General features: G+C 42.9%; 1 protein-coding gene across 5 annotated transcripts in view; it reads right to left on the bottom strand.

Moving 5' to 3' along the window:
* The window catches only part of OSBPL3 (oxysterol binding protein like 3), a 59,609-nt gene extending 40,155 nt beyond the window's left edge, over positions 1-19,454 (bottom strand). For 2 of the 5 annotated variants that reach the window (XM_082193322.1, XM_082193325.1), the window contains exons 1-8: positions 19,205-19,453; positions 8,990-9,106; positions 8,786-8,839; positions 8,468-8,581; positions 6,778-6,951; positions 5,523-5,649; positions 2,677-2,780; positions 2,472-2,564 (exon numbers count right to left, since the gene is read on the bottom strand). In XM_082193322.1, the coding sequence (XP_082049448.1) occupies positions 2,472-2,564; positions 2,677-2,780; positions 5,523-5,649; positions 6,778-6,951; positions 8,468-8,581; positions 8,786-8,839; positions 8,990-9,106; positions 19,205-19,297 (876 nt within the window). In that variant the 5' untranslated portion in view covers positions 19,298-19,453. Of the gene's footprint in view, positions 1-635; positions 735-2,471; positions 2,565-2,676; positions 2,781-5,522; positions 5,650-6,777; positions 6,952-8,467; positions 8,582-8,785; positions 8,840-8,989; positions 9,107-11,926; positions 11,950-19,204 lie in introns of those variants that run through there. The other 3 variants (XM_082193321.1, XM_082193323.1, XM_082193324.1) reach the window with 3 other exon arrangements.
* Between the last annotated feature and the right edge of the window lie 6,115 nt (positions 19,455-25,569).

The raw sequence follows: 25,569 nt of genomic DNA, 5'->3' as shown, positions 1-25,569 counted from the left end.
TTTCTCCTCCCTCAATACCCACATTTTCAAGCAAAACCATGGCTGAACAATCCCAGTATCACTGGGAACGACGGCTACACCACGCCTCGCTTTCCCCTTTACTTAACCTCACTACTTATTTACCACCCCTTGATCTCTTCCTTCCCTTCTCCTTATTTCTTGATTTAACAAAATTTATTCACCACTTCACAAGCAGATGCCCACAGCAGCTTACAATTGAAACACGAAATGCCAAGCCATATGCTTGGGCCTAATGCGATCCTTTCTATGTTCTTTACAGACTCTTTGCAAAAGAACCCCACGAAAGCCCAAATGTTATATTCTTAGCAAAAACAACATTAAATAAATGTTAGTACTGTGGGATTTGCTTGTGCATGGGGGTGGGACATGAGGTTAATTTGAGGCCATGCCAATACCCATCACAAATGCCAATTAACTCGTGGTTAAAAGGTGATTACAGAGTACACCATTCAACTCTCTTTTCTGGTCCAGGATTCAGTCCTCCCCTCCTCTGTCAATCTATGCAATCCCCCCCCCCCCCGTTCAACTGTCTCCTTTCCTAGCTTTATTCAAGCTTTCTGCTCTCTTTCAGAAAGTCCCCACCTAAGCTTCGGAGGAAGTTGTCAATCACTCACCTGAAAGGATGTGCTCATGCTCCTCATTAAATGCCTTGCTGAATTCAGAGGATTGGAGGTATGGGGAAGGAAAAGGTAAGGGGTGGTGGGATTGCTAGGCTGGAGTATGGACATGGCAGAAAGCGCATTAGTCAGTATATTAGGGGGGTGGTATTTGACCGGTCAAGAACATAAAAAAAATGAAACAAAAACATAAAACTTGGTCAATTGACTGGCCAAATAATAGACAAGCATTTAAACACTTATGCTATAAAAAGAATTTGCTAGTTGCCCAAAGAACTAGGGGACCTCCCAGAAGCTTTATAGAGCACAATAGAAGAACACTCGAAGCCCTTCCTCCCCACAGGAAATGCAAACAATTCAAAGGAATAATGGCTTATGAAACTGATGGACTAGGCTGATACGGCGAAATTAACTGCCAAACTAAGAGGACATCATGACTAAGGAGGAATTGGGACTATCTATCAAAGTAGCACCCAGACATGAAGTTGTGGGCAGGATTTGAAATATAAGCAGTGGATTCCCGAAAGACCTAATGATAGTGAAGTTTAGATAATAAAAACAGATCTATTGTTGTGCAATGGTGTGTGGGTCTGGTCCCACCTGCTACTGGAATGTCCTCTTCCCCAAACAGACTGCCATGGGGTGATGAGGATCTTGGGCTGAAAAGGTTTCTTCATCCCTATGCTACAGGGTCAATTTCTGGCTAGCCAGTAAGCTTAGACCAGTGTCTCTTCCATGAGGACTGTTTGTGTATGTTTCCTTGATGCTTCCTGACCTGAAGTATGAGTTCCTGTTCAAATATGGCTGTGGTTACAATACGTGAGAAGGAGAGGAGTTTGGATTTGATATCCCGCTTTATCACTACCCGAAGGAGTCTCAAAGCGGCTAACATTCACCTTTCCCTTCCTCCCCCACAACAAACACTCTGTGAGGTGAGTGAGGCTGAGAGACTTCAAAGAAGTGTGACTGGCCCAAGGTCACCCAGCAGCTGCATGTGGAGGAGCGGAGACGCGAACCCGGTTCCCCAGATTACGAGACTACCGCTCTTAACCACTACACCACACTGGCTGGAAGGAGAAGCTCGCCCATGCTGCTTAAAAGTGAGGGAGAAGGCAGGAAGTCAAGGAATAGTTGCTCCAAAAAGTGAGGAGTGGACTCACATGCGCAGCCCTGATTCCTTCAGGGCTGCACAGCAAGGGACTCTCACTGTTTGTATTGCTGTCAAATGACACTGGGATGCAACAGAAAGCTGTTAGTCACACAGGGTGCTCCTAACATGTTGGACTGCAGCCAATTAATCGTATTTGACCAATCAATTGACCAGCATGACAACCCTACAGTATGCATAACTCTACCCTCATCTGCGACAGACCAATACTAGCCTAGTTCCCCTACCCCAAAATGACAACAGCTTTCTAAGGCTTAAGAAACCACTTCCAGATATTCTTTAATGGGAAATGTTTGGCATTGGCGTGAGATATTATGCATGCAAAGTGTGTACTCTTACGACTGCACTACCCCTTTCACCCTTCCGCAGCCCCCTGTAAACTCAGCGACCCAAATAAACGTGCATTCTCCAGATGGATGGAGCCAATCTTGGGTATAAATGTTATTTATTAGGCTGTCAAAAGTTCAGCGAACGAAAGGCTCAATAGATTAGTGAATGCAGCACCCTCTGCTTATATCACACCAGCAGAACGGAATCACCATCTGTCACCGAGAGCAATTACTAAGACCATCAATTATACTGGAGAAAATGAGTTTTCACCAGATCATCCACACTACATTTTTCGGCTAAGCCTGGAAAGGGATGGGTGAAGAGAGGCTGCTTACCTGCAACATTCCTTTCGCATCTTTACTAAGACCTCGGGAACGCCACCTCCTGTGTGTTCTTTTTTCCTTTTTAGGACTTTCAAAGGGGATGCCCTTTAGAACAGCAGACGGGAAAGAGAAGAACGGCATTTATCACAAATCTAGGAAGAAAGCTGACACGAGCTAGCAGCATGACCGAACAGAGGTAGCAATTTCCACAACTAACCTGCATGGCATTTATGGCGGGCGCTGAGTATGTCCTGTGGAGAACTTCCATGCTTTGCAGAAGTTGGCTCATTTCCAGCAGATAGTTATGACAGTGGGAGAGGTCTGTTGGGAAGAAAGAAACGATTTTCGGTGCTTTGTAAAAGAGAGGGGGAGGGGAGAGGGAGGAAGAGGTTACCCACCCCTCCATTTATCTAGTGTATGCGCAAAGTATCTTTCAGCAGAACTCTAATGGTAACTGATTACTAGGTAATTCAGAAGATTATGAAGGATGTGTCTGGCTGTCGGTTACATTCCGATTCTGTGGTTATTCTTCCAGGATTTGTTGAAACAGCTATGAAAAGTGAAGCTTACGAATAGGCGGGTAGAATTTTAGCACACACAAAGCAGTGGCGCAAAAACATACCACCTATGAGATATATGATCCATGTTTAAAAGGGCTGTGTCAGGGGTCTGCGTTCAGGGGAGGGGGGAGAGACGGGAACGTACAGACAGCCTCTTCCTCTGTTGAGCAGCTGCACTTTGTCAGAGTCTGGGGAGGGGGAGCCTTTAGGAGACACAGACGATGAGAGAAAGGGGGGCAGGACAAGGCAAAGGGTCAGTCAGGCGGAGGGGACTGAAGTGGATGTGCCTTCCGTCGCATAGTTTTTGCTAGAGAATTTCACGTAAGGAAAAGAGGAGGTTTTCCCGGGCTTTTATGCTGGAGGGCAAACAGGAAGAAGGCACTTCCGGAATCTGCTAGCGATTAAGGCAGACATGGTTTTGGGACTTCTGCACTGTACTTCTGCACTGAGGGACACGGGTGGCGCTGTGGGTAAAACCTCAGCGCCTAGGACTTGCCGATCGTCAGGTCGGCGGTTCGAATCCCTGCGGCAGGGTGCGCTCCCGTTGCTCGGTCCCAGCACCTGCCAACCTAGCAGTTCGAAAGCACCCCCCTAAGTGCAAGTAGATAAATAGGGACCGCTTACTAGCGGGAAGGTAAACGGCGTTCCCATGTGCTGCGCTGGTGCTGGCTCACCAGTGCAGCTTTGTCACGCTGGCCACGTGACCCGGAAGTGTCTGCGGACAGCGCTGGCCCCCGGCCTCTTGAGTGAGATGGGCGCACAACCCTAGAGTCGGACACGACTGGCCCGTACGGGCAGGGGTACCTTTACCTTTTTACTGTACATAAGTTTTGCACTCAATAAAACCTGTAAAGACAGGCTGGAGTCCTGGCTGTTATCTTTGTGAGCAACCACACTCTCACCTCACTGGTTGCATTAATGTTTCCAGGGAGAAAAGAGTTTAAGCAGCGTCTTTGAGCATACGGTCATAGCGTTGGAAGGGATCCCCCCAGTCCAACCCCCTGACAGATGGCCATCCAACCTCTACTTTAAAACCTTCAAGGAAGGAGAGTCCACCGCCTTCGGAGGAAGTCCTGACCCTCCTTTATTCCATTTCTTTAGACTAATAGCACCATAAAGCATTGTTCTCCTTGTAATTATTAGCTTCCTCGAGGGACTGGATGAGATCGTCTAATTCTTAATATGCAGCTAAGTTAGCACTCTCTTACAAGAATGTGACTTGAAACAGCCCTATCAAAAACCGAAGCAGTAAAACTGAGTGACGTGTAAACAAGCCTGGAGAAGATGTTCCACATAAACTAGGCTCTGGGGGCTAGTCTTTCTTGAACGGTTGAATTTCTCCCTCCCTCTCCATCCACACCAAAAAACCACAAACAAACCCATACACACTCCATTAGAAAACAGAGGCTAGGAGAAAAAGGTATTTTAAAGGTAGCTCACATGCCTGACCCAGTTGCTTTCTCAAAGAGAGCTCCTGAGAGAGTTTTGGGTAGGAAAGCAAAACACAATAACAGAAGATGCTAGTATGCTGGCAGTACTCAGAAGCGAGGAAGATCCCAGTCACAGGAAGGAAAATGGAGTATACCCCGAAGTACATAGGAAAAGGATTTATTAGGCTCAATGTGTTTTGGAACAAATCTTTTTTTCAAGGGCATTCTAATCGTCTTCCATCTGTTCTTCTCAAACCAAGGAAGGGCTGTAGCTCACTGGCTTGACTCACTAGAAGGCTGCTGCCCATGTTCCTAATCTGCTCTGAAATCAAGTTTCAGTTTCTATGCACCTGCATGTCCTCTCTGCCTTTCTCCCCATGCTGAGAGTACTCACCCGCACGTTCCTCATTCCTTCCTAGCCTAAAAAGGACACTAGCAGCAAACAGGGCTTGTTTGTTTTTTAAAAAAGAAGTTTCACAGTGAGGAGTCCTGCAGCTGGGGTGAGCAGGAGCATAGTGCTAGGACAATGATTGACACCCGGGTCGGGGAACCTCTCGCCCTGCCTGCAGTTCTCACCAACCCTGATCATTAGCTATGCTGCCTAACTTATGTTTTGTAACACCTCTGACAATATCACCTTTAGCCCAAAGAACTCCAGCCCAGAAAGGCTGTAAAGGAACCAACCCCCCCACCGCCATATTCATTCCCAGGGGGTGCACACACACACACACACACACACACACGCGCTTTACACATCTTTCCACCCCCCATCTATGTCCCACCTAGGAACAAGTTATTTCAAACTCTCCGTTTGAACTTCAGTCACCTGTTATTTGGAGTCCTGTCCTTTTTAGAGGCTGAAGCAATTGACAAGGCAGATGACAGGCTCTTGACACAGAGAGGAGGAGAAGTAACCCTAACGTCAGAGTCACATGATCTATTATAAAAGCTTGCTTTAAAAATTGCTTTCTGAGACTTTAAGGCGGATGTTGCATCAGGACAGAGAACCATGAAGAAAGTCCTGTAAACGTTAAGTAACATAGAAGTCCGAATTTCTACCAGAGAAAAGTTACCTTTTGAACATCTTTCCATATCCTCTGAAGACTGAAGCCAAGGTGGGATCCTTGAGTCATTGTTTGAGCAGGAGAATGACAAACTACTTGCAGTCTGCAATGAATTCTGCTGAGTCATGCTGCCTCGCTGTTGCGTGGAAACAGGATTACATCATCAATAAAAAATATTCCAGGAAGGGGAGAAATACATTGCATGGTTTGTTATGGTGAATGACACTTAAAAGCAAGTACAGACGTTTCACTTCAGGTGGGAAAGGCTTTGCAAAAGCAATTTCCCCAAACATTAAAGCAGGGATGGGAAACCTGAGGCAGGGGCTGATGGGAGTTGGAGTCCAACATCTGGGCAGCCACAGGGTCTCCATTCCTGAAGTAAAACTCAACCTGCACCATTCCTAGTCTGCAGGTTGGCTGAAAGATAAAGTACACTCAGAGGCCTTGCCCCACTAAAATCACTAAATTTCAAGCTAAATTCTTACATACTAGTAAAGACCCATTAATGCTGTCATTTCCACAACCCAAAAATGCAAATACTTCCCAACTGCTTCACCATTGACATTTTCTATCAATGGCCATCAGGCCATTACAGACATTTGGGCAAAGAAAATCCATGGTCTGTCAGGAAGGAAACTGGACAGTTTCTCTACCTAAATGACCAGGTTGTTGCCAGAACAAAAGGAAGTGAGGAAAGTGAACAACAAGAATGAGACGGGCTACACTGCACTTTGTATCCTCCCAAATGCCACAGAACAAGGCTAGCCAAATTGGTGTGTTCCAGGTGTTCTGCACTCCAACTCTCATTAGTTTCAATTAGCCAGGACAATGGGCAGGGATGATGGGAGTTGTAGTCTGACAATGTCTGAAAGGCACCAAGTTGCTTATCCATATAAATACTCATCAGGTCACACAGCACATAAAGAGAGCATGAAAAGTGGCCCTTTCTTCAGTTAATGTAAACTTAAACTATGCTGCTTAGTATCAATTGACTTGGATGAAGCTTTTTTTCGATTTCTTTATGTTTTATTTTGAAGCCCCCAAATTCCCGAATCGTCACAAAGCTCTCAACTTTTCTTGACATTCATTTTTTACCTCCACTGGTACTGGAAAAAGAATGAGCACTACAGTGGTTTTTTGAAAGGAACATATTGCATTTATTCCTCAAATGTCAGCTCTGTTCCTTGTTTTATTCTGCACACAGAGGTCAGACCAAATTAAGCCCCAAGGGAAGCCCATCATCTGCCATTCCTGTGGTTTCTACCTTTCTGCTTGCCGTGGATTCCAGAAAGCCAGTTACGGAGTCTGTAACAGAAGCTGATGCTGGAAAGAAATGGTTGTTGATGTCATGCGGAAACATGGAAATTTCATTTTGACGATACATTCTATGATGGCGTAGCTTTGCTACCCATTCATCAAAGACTTCCTGAGATTTTGCCTAGAGGAAAGCGGAGGTTATAAAAACAAGAGTTATATTTTTCCACATTACTACTACCCAGCGTAAGTGGGATGAAAGATCTCATTTATCTCCCCTCAATTGGTTCAAAGTCTTTACTAAATGAATAATTCTGCAGTCCAGGACTGCTTTGCCACCTGGAAAACCTACATAGGAAGCAACCTGCTGGGCCACACCTATCAAGGCCCAACTAGTCTAGTATTCTGTTCTCACAGTAGCCAGAAACAGGACATGAGTGCAACACCAGTCTTCCTACACTGCTCATTTGAACTGAATGACAGAGGAGGTTTTGCTGCAGCAGATGGATGGGAATTGTCCTAGTGAGGTCCTGGTAACTTGTTTCTACTTCTCAGCCTAGTGATGAAGGGGATGCTGAGCTGCAGGGTGGACGAAAAACAGCGAACACAGTGCTCTATGGTAGCAAATAGGGCCTGGCCCAGGCATCTACAGAACAAAGGGAAAGCTATAGGCTAAGTGTAGAAAGCAAGGGGTGACATAGAGACCATGGGTAGCCTGTCCTGTTCCAAATAACCAATCAGACCAGCGAACAAAAGTTAAAGTAGCAATGGATTCTACACCATAATACTCAGCTCCTATTGCATTTCTTTTTGTTTGCCGCATATGCAAGTTGTATTCTGTGCTGATCAACACAAATTCTTTGAACCGAAGTTCGAGTCTGAAGTTCCAGGGCAGCAATTTGGATCCCAAGTCCAACTTAATTATGTAAGTTTATAATAATTTAAAACATATTAAATACATCACACTCTAGTCACGCATAAAACAAAAACAAATCAATGTCTGTCTTAAGGCAGAGTTTCTTATATGCACCCCCCATCAGCCAATTTTGTTTTCTATGGCTTGTGACTCAGTTGCGGCTCCACTTCAAATCATTATTCCTTTTCTGTGGGTTCATCTGGAGTCAACGCTAAATACAAATTCCAGCTTCAGGTTCTATCCCCCAGGGTTGCTCTGATCAAAAGGCTTTTAAGACATACCCTACAGCTAAAATTGATAACATAAAGTTAAACTGTATATGTATCTTTGAAAGCAGAGTACTGAACACCATGGGAAAACAGCAGTGGCAATTGCAGAAGCGTGATTTCCCTTAGCTACACACATATTACTGACAGGCAAAAGAGGTTCTAGTTCACTCAGTCCAATCACCCCTCTGAAGATTAAAAGCAGATCTTCTATAACTCTGATTTTATGATGCACCGTGCTGCAGCATACTACACTATGCCCATATCCTTTGATATATAACATCCTTTGAAATTAACATGCAAAATCATGATCGTTCACACTTCGGTTCAAGCTTAGAGTAAGATATGACCTTGCAGCAAGTTGAGAGTAAGATTGCATTTTAAGCGAACTGGGCAAAATAGGGCAAAATATAGCAAATTCAACAGGATTCTGGGGAAACAGATGGAGATCTCTAGGTTGAATGCAATCTTTTCCAGCACCAGAACGACACTCTGATATTACTTAACAACAGGATTACCTTTAAATGATAAATGTGTTCTTCTGTATCCAAATCTATACATTTTGTTGACTTCTTCACAGACATCACCGAAAGCCCAACGTCTATACACCCATGCAGCTTCCCTCGCGCTATCTGTCAAGAGTCGTTGAAAAATAACTATTTCAATTCAGGGAGAGGACAGCAAAAAACACACACAAAAAACCCCCGACTTTCAGGATTACCTCTTTCTGCCTACTGATCTCCTTTCAAACAATCACTGATTTCTTTCACAAAAACCTAAGCAGACATCAAATTAATTCACGCAACATTTGCACAATGTGTCTTTGAGGTACTTACGTCAGCTGGGCTCTTTGCATACTTCAAAATCCCTTTATCCAGAAAGAAGCATCTCTGTAATGCAGAGAAAACTCTTTTAGTCAGGAAGCGTAAGACTGTTCCTTGAGGAGCTGTAATACTCCTTCACCCAGCCTTTCAACAAGGGCACCAGACTAAGTGACTTAAATGTTAATGGGAACAAACAACAATGACAGATGTCCTCACCTTGTGCCAACCTTTCAGAGGCCATTTCCTCTTTTTCAGCAGGTAGCCTTCCTGTTTCGGTGGTTCCTGTGTGTAATTCATGGCTCCCCGCAGTCCTTCTACAATTTCCCAGCTGTCCTGTTCAGAAACAAGGCCCAGAATATATAACAGTGTCTTTTTTCTCCTTCGTCAAATGAGAGGTGTGACAAAAGCAGCAATTTTAACATGCTAACAGCAGGCCAAAATCCCAACCAAGTAAATTCTATGTGAAAATAGTTTTGGAAAACTGCTACAATGATTTATATGGAAACTCAGCCAGGGGGACTGGAGGAAGTCACCCAACAATGTTAACAAAAGTGCAATTATTACAGTTAGGATAAATGTTTGTTTGTTTGTTTTTGATGTTTTCTTTCTATTTGTTTGTTATAAATTTGGAAAACTAATAAAACAAATTTTGGAGAAAAAAATCCCAACCCAAGCAGACTGGGGTGACTTGGGTTTAAGATGGCCACCCCACTGGGTTTCCAGATTGAGTGCAGCTAATTCAGGCTAAGTGAGCTGTGAGTTGAACTGCCATTATGGACAGAATACAAAAAGGCGCCTATAAATCCATTTGTCTGGAGGAGTCTTTGGCATCCTGGTGTTCTGAACTACAATTCCCATCTACCAGCATGCCAAGTAAATTAAACACTTTTTAATATGCAACAGCTGCATTCAGATGAAACAATAAACTATATTGAACGGTTATGGGAGCAAGTCTAAGTAAGCCTTGGATTAGGGCATCCTTTTACGCCTCAAGCACAACCAGGAGGGAAAGTCTGGAAGTTTTTGCTTCTGTTTTCACTTCTGAACAGTTCAGTGAAATGTGAGAACTTATGGGCCTTTCTGCACTTATTCTTTGTGGTGGTCTAGTTCAGGAACAGGCAAACTCAGCCCTCCAGATGTTTTGGGACTACAATTCCCATCACCCCTGCCCACTGATCCTGTTAGCTAGGGATCATGGGAGTTCTAGTCCCAAAACATCTAGAGGGCCGAGTTTGCCTATGCCTGGTCTAGTTGCTGTTTGGTCCAATGTTTTTAAGAGTGAATTTGTAGCTGATGGTCTGCACCTTTGACCATATGTTGTTGTTATTAGAAAGGGAAGAGTAAAGATTTTCTTTCTACAATAGTAGGTTGTACCTGAATTGAAAAAAGTTCTGTGGCTCCAGTCACACCCCTTACGTACTCTCATATTCCTCTGGTAAATGTCAGTATTATGAACATGTCCAAGGAATATCACTTTTGTGGCTCTTTTTTGTATTTAATTCACTGTGGTCTGGAATTCTAATAGTATAGCAGATAAGAAGAGGAACTACTGTGTCTGGTGAACCTAGTTATTGTGAGGAATATTGTCCGCAGCTAATTTTTGCTGTCATGGGCAAAACTCTGAATCATTATCACCATCTCAGTCTGCAATCTCTCTCCTCTGAACTGAGCTCGCAAACTGACAGCTTGCACAGTCATAACGAAGTGGAGTGAAACAGATGTTTCACAAACCATGCTCACCAACCTTACCTCCACACAAAAACTGGGGCAATACTTGTACACAAATGGAAACTATTAAGAATCAGAAGAAAAAAGAGGTCTTTGTTCCAGAACACTAGATGAATAATGATGTCATGTGGCAGTTTGCTAAAAAATCTGGAGAGAACAGCAAGAACCACTAGAACTGCAGAAAAACCCCTGTGTCTAATCTAGTTGTGGTCTATTAAAACGAACAGGCTTCATAAACCATGGTTTGACTTCTTTATGTTTGGGAATTGTTTCAATGGACCATGATTAAGACTAACCATGGTTTGTCCAAATCCTGACATTCTCCAAGTTCATAATGGTAAACTGTGGTTTGTCAAAAAAGAAGAAACAAAAGCTTCTGATCTGCCTCTCGTAGTTGCACCATAGAAAGAGAGCCTGCAACCCTAAAGCTCCCAGGCTCATTTCCATAATGAATGTACAAACACAGACACAGTATCATGAAGTACATTAATACAGCAATACACAGGAATATTTTTAATGTTTTTATCAATACAGCAATGATCATTGTATGCTCTCATGGTAGTGTGAATATTCCATACTAAACTACCACTTGTAATCTCATCTGCTCCTACCATATGTGATATTTTGTGCCCAGAAGATCCTTGTAAATTTTTGAACGTTTATTACCAATTTCCCTTCCCCCATTTCTGAATAATGAAACAGAGATCTTAACAACAAAGCCTAAAATGCTCTGTTGCCTCAAATGAAATATGCATGCAGAAAATTAACTGCTTATTCCACATTTTAGAGCTGCAAAACAGCAGGAAAATGCATGTGACAACATTCAGAGCCCAAATCAAACCCAACAAGTGAGAAAGCAATGAGCAATAGGAGTTACTGAACTGATCACATTTCAAATTGGCAACAAAGTTTGCGAAAATGTCAGTGGAATAACTCCTACAAGTTAAAAATTAGTCATTTGAAACCATCTCAACCCGGGCAAACGGTCCATTTTTAAAATATCATTGATTTGCTGTAGTATTTTAACACTGCAAACCACAGTATATAAACACATTAAGAAGGAGTAACAAAAGAATGCTAACATTAATTTCACAAGATAGGAGGGAACATATTCATCATGGAAAACAGGGACCAATCACTGAAAGTGGTTTGGAAACTGCAAGGTCAAAGGCAAATCCCCCTCGGCCACCTGTCCTTGCCTTCTTCAAAATTGTAATTTAATCTTGCAAAGGATTTGATAAAGCGAAATGAAATGGCACAAATGCTTTGTTTGGAGTTCATGAGCATCAAAGAGTCTCAGGCCTGCAGGCCCAGTCCCCACGAGAGAGGCAGATAGGCGTTCTGGAAAGGAGCTTCCTAGGATGGGTTAAAGGGGAATAGGAAACATTTCCATTCCAGAAGCTGCCATGTATGAGGGACACAAACCTTTTAAAAGCCAGGAAGACCACAACATTTTGAGCAACATGTGTTCCACCGTCTGAAGTCTAACCTTTTAATAATGCCTTTGAGAAACCCCTCTAATCTCACTAGGTTGCCTGGACCAGCAGAACAGCCTGTGAGCAGCAAATTAAAAACAAAGAACAGCGAGAACGGCTTCGCATCCGAAACATGTTCTTGGGGGACTGTTTTCTCATTTTTGCGCTTTTATAGTCTGGAGCAGGTAGCAGAGCACAAAACAGATTCTCATATCTTCTGTAGGGAACGGTGCATGTACGCTTAAAATCAGGGCTTTCCTTGGCAAAATGGCAAAGAATGGCTTTGCGCGGGGGCGAAAGTAGCAATATAAATGCATGCATTTTCAACGGACATGAGGGTTTGGCTGTCAGATACCTGTGCCAGAAAACAAAATGAACGTGTGGGACGTGGCCTTCAGAACTAAATGGCTATAGTTCAGAGAAGGATGTTTTGACTTCCCCATCAACTATTTTGCTGTGGAAGAAGGGGAAAAGGGAAAAAAGACTACAACTCAAGAGTCTTTGCGGATGCTTGAAGGTTCATATTTCATCAGATTTCCAGCCAATGAGCCTTTTCATTAAAACTGACAATACCTAATTAAAATGGGACTGAGGGGGCAGATTACCAATTCTCAGCAGACAAAAGGTATGGCGTCTGTCATTTGGAGCCTGAAGTCTCAGTCATCACAGAGGCAAAAGATATCTAGGTATCTGAAAACATGCGTTATATAGAGCAGAAGAGGACTATTATAAAAGTAGATCTGTCCTTTAACAAAAACAGGAAAGAAAGAAAGTCACAAAACTAGGCTCCGTTTCGGTTAAAGATAGAGTTGTTCTGCATGAAAGTATTCTCTTGAAACCTAAAATTCCGCAGTTAAAGACTGACTAAATAATGCATGACCTTAACATGCATGACCTTAACTAGTTCTACCCTGGATTGCAAGATTTTGCACACACATATACAGTGATTCCCTTTCTCACTAAGCATTTAAATCAGTGTCATATCGTGTTAAACAATTCTCCCCCACCACAAAACATCATGGGAACAGAAATTTGTTAAGGATGATGTAAGTTGCAGGGAGACCTCTATTCCTCTCAAAGAGCTACAATTCCCAGAGGAGCTTAAAAATCAATCCCTTTTCTGGGAGGACTCTGGCAACCAGCTCGCTGAAGGGAATAGAGGTCTCCTAACATTTTCCCACATAAATATATAATATTTAGACTAGGACCAGTGTACGAAACCTGTGATTACCTGTACAACAACTGAATACATTAAAAAGAGCACAATTGCACCAAATTGTTTGTTGTGGGAATAGAAGTGCTTCGCTGTTTAGATGGATTTCTCCATTAAAATTAGCCAATATGATGCATTATAAATTGCCTCTTCAGATTTTGAGTTCATCTACTAGCTGAGTGCCCCATACAATCGATTTAATCTCACACTGAATGCAGTGGATCTAATTGCTGCTACTAGGCAGCAAGGCTGTAGGAATATTCCTGGCTCCTGGATGCAAGATAGTGGAAATGGTGCCACACATCCCAGATGAACTGATCAGAAAATCAAAACCCTGTCATTAAAAATATTCATTTAGCAGCATGTGGGATTCTAGGACAACAAGTAAGGTTCATGAAATAGATACTAGCACTTCACAATGAGGATTTCAGTTCATGTCAGATTTCTGCCAGGAAAATTCTCATCTTGCAATATGCAATTTGTGGCCAGTTCACATTCCAGAAACATATCTAATCACAGCCCAACATTATACAACCTCTGGAAACGTCGGGCTGAAGCCCGGAGGAAAGTAAACATTGCTCCAGCCTTTCTTCTTTCAAATACCATAGCCTCTTCTTTGAAACACCAGGATCATCACCAGCCTTCTGCTCCCTTCATCATACATATCTGATGTATTAGGAGACAGAGCAGATACCATGTGGATAATGCTATAACTGCAACACCCAGTCAGTCCAATGCTGGACCAGAATGACCAAATTGTATTGTTGTTATAAGGAAACACTATGAACTGTTGAAATAATTTCCTGCCATGAGATGAGCTGATGGCCCAAAAAGGTGATGGCCAGAAACTCAGATGGCTTTTAAAAGGATTGTACAAATTAATGGATAACACATCTATCAATGCTCATTAGTCATTATAATTAAGGTGGAATGTTCATGTCCTGAAGGATACTGGGAGCCAGCCCATTCCCCATATCTCCATCATGTCCTATGTGTTAGCTTATGTAGGCATTTAGCCAAAGAGACAGAATGCTAGACAAGATGGATTGCTGGAGTAATCTAGTAAAACAATTATAGCCCATTTCTAAAAGCCCTGGATGCTAAAATGCTATTAAATGCAAAAAGCTAGAAGCCACCCATTTTCCAATGCACAGTATGCATATTGTGTAGAAGCCATATTGAAAGAATGAAGCGATGAACCAGACTATCAGGCTGAAATTTGTTCTTATAGCTCCTCGAACGTACCAGATGACAGCGCCAGACTTCTGTCTAAAATAAAACGCAGTCTGTTGTAGTGAATATTTGCAAGTGCCAAAAATAGAAAGCATCTTTGCGGGGGAAGACAGGGTTTTACATCAGCAGCACCAACATTTGTTACGGTTCATAAAATTGGAACAAATGATTTTAAATTTAAATTTTTTAGCCATTGCTACGCTTTCTCTCTGGTACCACACATGACCCAAATATTCTCAATATTGTTCTTTTTTGTCATTAGTATACATTCTTAAGCATCTATGCCTGTAAGAACACTTACTTGGAAGTAACCCCATTGAACTCACTGGGATTTAGTTTTGAAGAAAAGAGCACAGGACTGATTTGCTACTTTTCATTCTGCAGCTTAGCAAAGTCACTGACTCTTAAATTCAGAATACAGGGGCGGTAGCAAATATTGCCTTGCATTAGTAGCTACTGTTACAGTGAACTACACTAAAAAAATGGAATCCACCCTCAGAGTCTTCCAAGTGATACAAAGAGTTTAGTCACCATGATGGGGGCAGAAGCCAAAGTTGGTTTTATGAGTAGCCAAGGTGGAAGGGGGGGGGGGAGGTAATAAATGGAGACCCAAAGAGTAATAATTTGAACAGGGTCTTGCTCCCTTCCAGTATCCTGCCAACAGTAATTCCTCCAATTCACATCTAGCACATTTCTGGAATATAAAAACATCAGCAGACAGCCACAATTCTTGCATGTTGCAAGGTAAGAATTCTCCCCAGACAAAACATATAACAAAATAAAGCTAAAGATGTCTGCAAGTTAAGCTGAAATAAATCCCAGCGTAACCAGATGCAAATCCCCTGGGTTTCATATTTACAGTCCAGACAGTGTTCAAGTTCTATAGAAAATCTAAAGCAGATCGAGAGATACTCCAGTTACAAAAGATGAGGCTGCTGAAGAGGCCAGAGACCATCTTGGCTGTGAGTCCTGGAAGACCTGCTCCCTGCCTTGCAGGCCTTTTCCTACCTGACCAGGGAGGGACTGACTCCAACTACAAAAGCTGAGGCTCCTTAACAGACCATTGGGCTATTGTTGCCATTATTGATATAAATTTTTTGTCTCTTTATTTTAGATCTTATGACTTATGTGGAAATGATTCAATTTGGTTTTGCACTTTTTGATGTTTGCATTTATTGTTTACGTCTAATTACGTATTTTGTAATACGCTGTAAGCCGCCTTGAGCGTGGTTTTAACTTTGGAAAGGCGGCATACAAATAAAATTATTGGTTACTTGCTTGTTTCTGAGTGACAAGAAACAAACTCTGTAATCCACCTTCTATAGTAGGGGGGGTACATCTGTTTTGGATAAAGCCAAATATTGTACTGAAGAGGGTCATTTTGGAGGCATTTGGACTTCTGCTGAAGTGAAGTAGCTTGTCTCTGAAGCAATCAGAAGCAAAGTGGGCCGTGCCCAAAGCTTTGAATCAATTTCAGAACTTAGGATATTGGGCAGCTATCAAAGCCCCAATATAGGAAGACATACATGGAGGCATGTGATGAAGAGGGGGGAAACAGTTGCACCTAAACAAATGATTGTAGGGAAGCCCAACACACAACATGAACCCCACTGCCCAAGGATCCTTGCTGGGGAGTTAGCTTTCCCCAGCTCCAGCCATTTACAGGGATGTAGCCTGTATCATGGATAACTGCCTTGTTGTGGCGAAGGGGCTTGAATAATTCCCAAAAGCTATGAGCTATGCCGTGCAGGGCCACCCAAGACGGACAGATCATAGCCAAGAGTTTAGACTAAATATGATTCACCTGGAGAAGGAACTGGCAAACCACCCAGTATTTTTCCAAGAAAACTCCATGGATATAAAAAAGGAGAAGCTTTGAGAAGAAAGCGAGTTTCTCCAAGGGGAGATGGGGTCACGGAGAGTCGAACACGACTAAGACGACTAAACAACAACAAGCCTGTATTTTCCTGTTTTGTGACTTCGGGCTCCTACTTGATCTCACACTGGCTACTCTCATAGTAGTGGGGAGACATCTGATTCCCCATTTCCCAAAATATCCCCCAAAATATCTGCTTTATATACATTATTTACAATGGGCTGGATGTGACTGGCTAATTCCGAGATTCTCCTGCAGGCCAATCAGGTTGTGGATTCACTTCCATCTGGAGCTGGATTGGGTGGCTCCTGCGGACCAATCATACTGCTGCATTGTTCTAGGACCAATCAGACTGCTGCATTCTGAATCCTATTGTTCTAGGACCAATCAGACTGCTGCATTTTGGATCCTATTCAACTCAGTACATAACACCTATGCAGAAGCAGATGATCGCAGTGGTAGTTGGTCCTCAATTGGGACTGATAGGGCAGAAGGCAGGAAGACCAACAGTAGGGGGAGCCAAAGCCAACAACAGGAAGAGACATCCTGTGACAGGATGTACCGTATTTTTCGCTCTATAAGACGCACCAGACCATAAGACGCACCTAGTTTTTGGAGGAGGAAAACAAGAAAAAAAATATTCTGAATCTCAGAAGCCAGAACAGCAAGAGGGATCGCTGCGCAGTGAAAGCAGCAATCCCTCTTGCTGTTCTGGCTTCTGGGATAGCTGCGCAGCCTGCATTCGCTCCATAAGACGCACACACATTTCCCCTTACTTTTTAGGAGGGAAAAAGTGAGTCTTATAGAGCAAAAAAATACTGTAAGTAAGAAGGCAGGCAGGTGTAGACTGGTTGAGGTTGGTAAGGCAGTGCCCCATTTATCTCAATTGGCCAGCCTCAATGGCTACTTGTGCATGGGCTTCTTCATTACAGACAACCACACTAAAATATGGATGTCTCCAGCAGAGACAGGCAGCATGGGGACCAGGAGTGCACCCCAACTCCCCAATAATCACGTGGTGCCCCCCTTCATCCAGACAACATAGGAAGGTGGTTAATAAAGTGACCAAATCCAACCGCAGACAGATTGGGCTTCAGCCAAGGATAGATCCCACATCCTGGTTGCCCTGGCAACCCAAACAGCAAAGATATATGCTTGCGCTCAACCACTGGAAAGGGATGCCTCGAAACATAAACAAAATGTCTGCCCACTTCCTGTTATCCCTTGAAGCTGTTTATACAGTCTTCTTCCACATAATCTGATTTACTTAATCTGATCAGCGGCACAGACAGTGTGAAAAAGTGGGAAATGTTCCCAGACAACTTGGCCGGTTAATAAGAAAGCAGAAAGTCCGGCTAAAACCAGTATTTGTATGTGCTTGAGGGGGGGGGGGCAACTACGCTAAATGGAACAGAAGAGGAAAAGTGCAACTCTTGCTAAATCTCTAAATATTCATAAATAAGGTGGGGTGGGTGGGTTCTTGCACTGATTTTGATTCAAAATTATATGTGTGTGTATTTTTACTTTATAAACATCCAGAAATGTATTTGAGAATCTCAGCTTTCACTTTAATATGAGATCTTTGTGCCCAGAATCTCCCTATCTCTCTCTCTTTTAAGTAACAGATGCTGGGGGCAAACAAGAGTGAACTTATAAGCTTCCCAGAAGCATTTGGATGGCTAGCATTTAGAAACAAAACGCGGGATGATACAGATCTTTGGTTAATCCATCATACCTCTCCTCTTCTGCCTCTTTTGATTGTTAAAAAAGGTCCCAGTTCTTAGGATTGCAAGTGTGTGACCAAGTCCTGAATGTCCACTCAAGTGTGGATGTGTGGTAAAAAGTGCCATGGATTTTAGCGGATCTTTACAACAAAAGCCAGTATCAACATGCTCTTGGTTTTCTAAAGGAATTTGCAAGGGCCATGATAATATGAAACCATATTATCTGGAACCTGCAGGAGAGAAGATTGCTTTTTGCACTAACTCAGGTCCTGTTTGCAGGTTTCCCACAGGAAACGGGTTGGTCTCAGAGAAAACAGGATGCTGGACTAGATGTGCCACTGGCCTGATCCAGCACGCTCTTATGTCCTTGCATAATCAACTTTCCTTATCTGGTCTGCAATTATCTATACCATGCATACATGGCCAATTTTTTTATACGTCTCCACTCAACCACACACAGCCTAAGAATGTGGCATCATGTTCTCTTTTATACAAATGAACTTTCTGGTACAATTGAAAATGAAGTATTACTATTGAAATCCACGGGGGGGGGGGCAGGAACTAGCAGTGCCAATTAAAACATTACTGAAAGCCAGGTTGTGAACTTGGCCTGTTGTTTGAAACCAAGGCAGAACCAACTCACTACAGATCTACTCAACCCACATACTCAGAACACCAGCTTGGTCATGTGAATTAATCCTAAGTTCCAGAAACAGTGAAAAAGGGCAAGCAATCAGGAAGTGAATCATCTGCAACAGGAGTGGGGAAACAGTGGTACCTCCAGAGGTTGTTGGACTACAACTCCCATCATCCCTCACCATTGGCCATACCAACAACAGCTGGAGGGCCACAGTTTTCCAACCTTGATCTATATTTCTACACAGATCTTGATCTATATTTTTCAATCAATGTGGTGTTAAACAAAGAAGAGTTGGGACTTGATATCCTGCCTTTCACTCCCCTTAAGGAGTCTCAAAGTGGCTAACAATCCCCTTTCCCTTCCTCTCCCACAACAAACACTCTGTGAGGGGAGTGAGGCTGAGAGACTTCAAAGACTAGTCTAAGGTCACCCAGCAGCTGCATGTGGAGGAGCCGAGACGCGAACCCGGTTCACCAGATTACGAGTCTACTGCTCTTAACCACTACACCACACTGGGGATGATAAAAACACTTTATATTTACCTGTCTACTCCCCTGCTTAGAGGAGCAGCTACTGGTACTTCTTGAAGGCGACAAGACTTTCTGAGACACACCAAGATTCTTTTCTTCAGTCATGGTCTCCGAAAGAGTTTCTTCTGTACCAATTCAACGACAAAACGAGAAGACATGGGAGAGAAAGGCAAGAGTCATCGCATCTCCAAATGCATTCCAGCGGTGCTCGTGGTGCTCAAAGGAAATTCCTAAAAGACAGAGCAGGAGGGTGAGGGGAGGAAAAGGAGACAACAGCGCACCATCAATTTTAGACAAGAGCAATTCTAACAACAATAAAGAGTTCAAATTTTCCGCAATGCAATGTGACACCATTGCTATAAAATTAGCAAACCAATAAGCTATAAAGGATAACATTCAAGACTTGATTAGTAGTGTTGAAATAGGTCTCAAAAGAATGGCAAGGCAGATGGACACGAAGTATTATTTAGCGTAATGTTCTGCTTTTTCAGAGGCATTCAAAAAGAAACTGAATAGGAACCAGGTGATATTAGGGATACATACGGCCTTTGATTACTGTGAAACAACCTGCTAACCTCACTTCTCGGACAGTTTATAGAAGTGGTCGGAAAATAAAGACTGTCAGGGTTTTCTTTCTTTTTCACTTTAAGGTTTATTACCTGCTGAAGTTTTAATTCTTGTACATGTCTTTATCATGAAATATCATTTTATCTTTTATTCACGAGGATCATTGAGAGAGCTTGCTCTGAAAGGGGGGAGGGATTAAATAATTAACAATAGAATAATAATTTACATAGTGCCAGAGTGTATGTCATAACACTTCATATTGAGGCTTATCCATACTTTCCTCCACTCTTTCCAGGCATGGTCCGCGATTTAAAACTCCATGGCTGAGCATTCCTGGCCAACCCCCCAAACTTTCCCCACTTTAAAGAACATTTTTTTTGTGGGGAAAGCTCTGGAGCAAAAGAAAGGGCACTCAGACATAAAGCTTTAAAGGACAGACCATGTCTCAATAGTGCCGAGGAAAAGTTAAGCGTAGATAAGCCCTTGTTAATTGCAGCAAGCCCCATTGTGTTTATTTATGTCCAAAGCTAAGATCTGAACCAGGGTCTTCGAACTCACATGCTTAAGCCAGTACGCTATGCCAGCCCTCAACTATGTTTTAGGCATGGGGCAGAGGTGGAATGATTTGTGGGAACGCTTCCCAGCTCTTGGATCTGCATGGATTCCATGTGCAGAGATGTTCAGGTGAGAGATTTTGACCTTCTGATGCAGGCATCCCCAAACTCGGCCCTCCAGGTGTCTTGGGACTACAACTCCCATCATCCCTGACCACTGGCCCTGTTAGCTAGGGATGATGGGAGTTGTAGTCCCAAAACATCTGGAGGGCCGAGTTTGGGGATGCCTGTCCTGATGTATCCATACAGATACACCGAGCTCACAGACCATACAAACCATACCTCTACCAGAAGACAATACTTCTAGGACCACCTTATCTTCATAGGTGATCAGGTGAGTCATTTTCACCTTTTAAACACATCCAAGTTGTTGTTTAAAAATGTTGTGTTTTTTGCCCAATTATTGAAGCAGAACTTAAAGGTGTGGGCATTTAAAAACCTGTCAGCTGTGCATAGATAAACAACAGAAAATACCCATAGGGAATGATTAGAGAGCAATAACCGACCTCCGCAGAGAAGGAGGCAAAGGTATTAACAATGTCAATATGATTAGTGGAAAACCCATTTATGGAAATTGCCGCCCCGAAGAACACAACACCTTTAACTGCCGCACAATAGCAATCCCAGTGCATGATGAGGTCAGGTATTTAAGTAGGCATCTGTTGTCAAGTCTGGCAGAAAACAATATTTAATAACAGCACCAAGGTGGAATTCTGCATTGAGAACCTTGCTGGTAGACCCAGTGACAATGTAGAAAATGTGAGCTAGAGTAACCATGGCAACAGATTCTTCCCACTTCACAAAAGCTAGACTAAAGGGCAGCACCTTTCACAAACTCGAGGGTAAGAAAGTCTTACCGTACAATTACACAAAATATTGTATTATTCAACAGTGGTCAAAATCCGTAATGTAATATGTAACATGTAATACGTAATACGTGGGGGAGGGTTCAGAATACTGATCAATATTTAACTTTCATCTTGTCCTCTTGGACTCTAGTAGTGCTGACAATATATAAGCTGACAATATATAAGCAATCTAAGCAAAGCATTTCTTATGTCTTGCCAACAACTCTTTTCAGGATATGAAATCCAATCATTTTAATACCATGCATCAATGTCTAGTTTATAGATTATAGAGTTTGCTTTTTAAAAAATGCCCGGATACCACCGCTGGAGTTTTTCCTGTTCTTTGTGTCTGCACAACGGCCACAGAATACGCTCTTGCTAAAATCAGTTTTATGGTCTTTATGCCTCATGCAGTATGTTCTACTAACTTGCTCCCCAGACAACCCCAGTTCACCTTGGGGTTTTTTGTCTGCAGCAAGCAAGTGTTGCATTGCATGCCTAGCTACTTGGTGCTGAATTAAGAACCATGGCTACGTTTATTCACCCAAGCTGCCTGAGTGACAACATATGGCAAGGTCTGCTTCAGTGAATCCGGCGCCAGATCTGTCATCATTCCCTCCAACAGTGAACTCAGGTGGTTGAGTGCCAACAGCACTGGCGTCGAAATGTGGATTACTGAGAAACAAGGAAGAGAAAGCAGCATGTTCCGCTGAACCCCGAGGTATGAGGAAGTACAAAACATCTGAACACCTTCAGAAACAGTCCAGTGAAGATTGAGTATTGCTCATGCATTCCAGGGACCATGGAATGTTGGCAATTGGAAAAGAAAACCAACTGGTAAATAGAGATGAATGAATCAGCCTGCTTTAGCCTTACCACACCTTATAGGAGTCCAGCCATTGGGAAAGGGGAAAGAATGCAACTACAAGATTTTGTTGAAGGCCCCATTTGTCTTCTTCCTATTCAGTGGGATATGGAAAGGAGAAGGCATCTCACTGTAAGTGCTGGGATCTAAACACTACATATCACACTCGTTCTTCTATTTAAAAAACCAACAACATCTCAAGTGCCTTTGTGAATGGCTGCCAATAGCTTGTATGCAGCAACCAACATTTAAGAAGCACCACTGGGATATTTTAAAACTCTGCTATAAAGTTGCCTAATGTGGTTGCAATACGGTGGTACCTTGGTTGTCAAACTTAATCCGGAACACTTACTTCCGGGTTTGCAGTGTTCGGGAGCCGATTTGTTCGGGAGCCAAGCTGTTTGACAACCAAGGTACCACTGTACTCAACAGCTCAAAAACTACAGACACCTGCAGTTATGCACTGATGCATCTGTATGGCCAGCTACAGATCTCTTGAATTGATTATTTTTGCCCAAGATCCTGACACCACGAGTCCAAGTGTGCAAAGGAATCATGTGCCACGCTGGCTAACTGTTGCTAGTGAGTGGGCGAAACCCCAGACAGGACTCTCGGGCATGGGCATAGCCATATGTGCAGATCCTGAGCTTATTCTCGGTTAGCATCCATTATGATTCAAGGTTTACTTTTAAAGCACCAATTCCTCTCTTTTTAGAGGTTCTAAAAAGGAACTCTCCGTTTGTTCCCAAGAGCTCTTTTGGAAGAGCCAATCCTCTAATTACCTATTTCAACTGTCAAGGCCTGGTGAAACCCATTTCACTTTCTGTTACCATGAAACAGTACCTCCTGTATCAACAAAATTCAGCAGCATCTTCAGCTGCAAGAATTTAGTCTTGGGGCAGAGGTACAATCATGCTCTGCTGTCTGAATTTATTATTGCTTAGGCGTTTCATATGGGAAACTGCACAAATGCCTCCTAGAGGTTAATGAGCTCTGCCTTTCTATTTTCAACACTCTTTCTAATTGTTCTGGAAACAAGAAAGGGGGAGGGGGGAAACCACGCAGCAGAGAACTTTATAGCATAAAGCATCTCTCAGGATAAAGAAGGCAGACATATGCCTATGCAGGTGTTTCAAACAGTTCTTGAAATCATTAAGCAGCAGCAAGGCCACAGAATTCGCTCTAGAGAATTGTTTCAGCAATCTTCAAATTTCTGCTCCACACACTTTCAGTTTTCACCTGCATGTGACCACAAGTTCTTTACGGAAGCGGGTCATGTGATGTGGCAGGTTATTTGCATCATACTTCAAGTTTATTGAATGGTTGCGTTAGTGGGGTTTTTCGTGTGGAGGGGGTCCTAATAAAATGTTCCTAATTGAAGCAGCATGCAAGTTGAAAAAACAGCAAAAATATCTGAACAGCTACCACCCCCTCTCTGGTCGATACACTCAAGTTCCAAATATATCTAAAAATTTCAATAATTTCAACAAGACACAAACTATTTTGGTATGCCTTTGCATTCATGGTCACAATGCTTCACTGTTACAATCTGTTGTACTATTATTACATAGCAATGCGTGACTTCGCTCTCAGATCCTCTGAAAGAAATATTAGAGGGGAAAGCTGGCGGCGGAGTTGCCATGGAGCAGTTATAATTTTTTGTTGTTGCTTAGCACTTTCTACAGCTCTTTAGAAATTATGGCTCATCTCTAACCCAGTAGTTATCCACTGTATTTTTAGAATATACAAAACTGTATCTATAAATACAACCTGCTTGATCATTCATGCAATTCTTCCTTAAATAACAAAGAAAACACACTCATTTTCAGGTCTTGTCTACACGGAGTATTTTAAGTAGCTAAAAGGAGAGTAGTAACGGATTCCCAATGTGACCAGCTCCAGGACACCCACAAAAATCAAGTCAGTTATGTTACATCAGGTTGCTCATTTCAAGATTTTGACAGAAGACCTCACAAGGACAAAGGAAACAAAATGGATTTCTCTCTCTTTAAATAAAAAAAAAATCATTTAAACGGGTTGGTTAGCAACACCACATTTTGTATTGGTTTACTTATAATCTATTAACAGCCCCTGAGCACCAGCTGACCAGCATTTCCTTCCCCCTCCCCTTTTGATTTTTTTATTCCTTAAATACCCTTTTGCCAGCCATATGGGATCTATTATGCAGAACTGATGAGCTTTCCCAAAATGCACCACACATGCCGAACTCTCCAAGCAGGTAAGAAACTAAAAATAGACATTCAAGTACGATTTGGCTACAACTGGTGTGTTCTGCTAGCATCTGCTCTTACCCTGGTCATTCCAAGCAAGAGAGGAAAAACAGAACAGTCTATTTTTTATTTTAAACCGCCTGTGTACTAGATGTGCTTTTCTTCCCAGTAAACCAGGGTTGCAGAATCTCTCTTAGCCCAAGGTTTCCATATTCCCTTCGGAACAAAATCCTGTGGTGGGTGGGGCCCAAGGGGAAAGTGGGTGGACCTGGGAAGGCTGCAGGCTACTGTCGAGGTGGCTTGCAGAATGAACGAAGGGACACACAAAAGCCCTGAGGACATCACACCAGTAAGGTGGGTGCAACCAAAATCCCACACGCCCACTTATGAGAACTTCATTAAAAAAAACAAATCTCTCCCCTCTGATAATTTTTGAAGGCAATTTACAGTGGTGCCCCGCAAGACGAATGCCTCGCAAGACGAAAAACTCGCTAGACGAAAGAGTTTTCTGTTTTGGAGGTGCTTCGCAAAATGAATTTCCTATGGGCTTGCTTCGCAAGATGACAATGTCTTGCGAGTTCCTGCTGATTTTTTTCCCTCCCCCCCTTTTTCTAAGCCGCTAAGCCGCTTATCAGCTGATCCGATCAGCAGATAAGCCGCTAAAAGCCGCTAATAGCGCTAATCCGCTAATCCGTCAATGGGCTTGCTTCGCAAGACGAAAAAAACGCTAGACGAAGAGATTCACAGAATGGATTCTTTTCGTCTTGCGAGGCACCACTGTATTTTCTTGTCGATTGATGCAGAATGGTTACAAAGAAAAGAAACTACCAGAGAAATTTTCAGCAAGGCACTAGCTCATACATGGCTTCAGGTAATCATAATGGCTTCATCGCCATGCTGCTCATAATAATAGCAGCTTATCAATCAGTGTGTGGGGTTCATCTGGACGCAAGGTCTTTTGAGTCCTGGAAATGACTGCCCCCCCCCGGACTCACGGGGAATAGTTCTGCACCATAAGATTCCACGTTTCTACCACTGCTGAGTCTTGGCAACCATTCGCAAGCTCTCTTTTGAAACAGCCATAGCTATAGGTACAATATGCTTTTGCATTATGGTACTGGAGGAGACTCTTGAGAGTCCCATGGACTGCAAGAAGATCAAACCTATCCATTCTGAAGGAAATCACCCCTGAGTGCTCACTGGAAGGACAGATCCTGAAGCTGAGGCTCCAATACTTTGGCCACCTCATGAG

This window comes from Podarcis vaucheri (assembly GCF_965113315.1).
Source record: "Podarcis vaucheri genome assembly, chromosome: 12".
NCBI classification, from domain to species: Eukaryota; Metazoa; Chordata; class Lepidosauria; order Squamata; family Lacertidae; genus Podarcis; species Podarcis vaucheri.
This window is presented reverse-complemented; position numbering and strand designations above follow the sequence as displayed.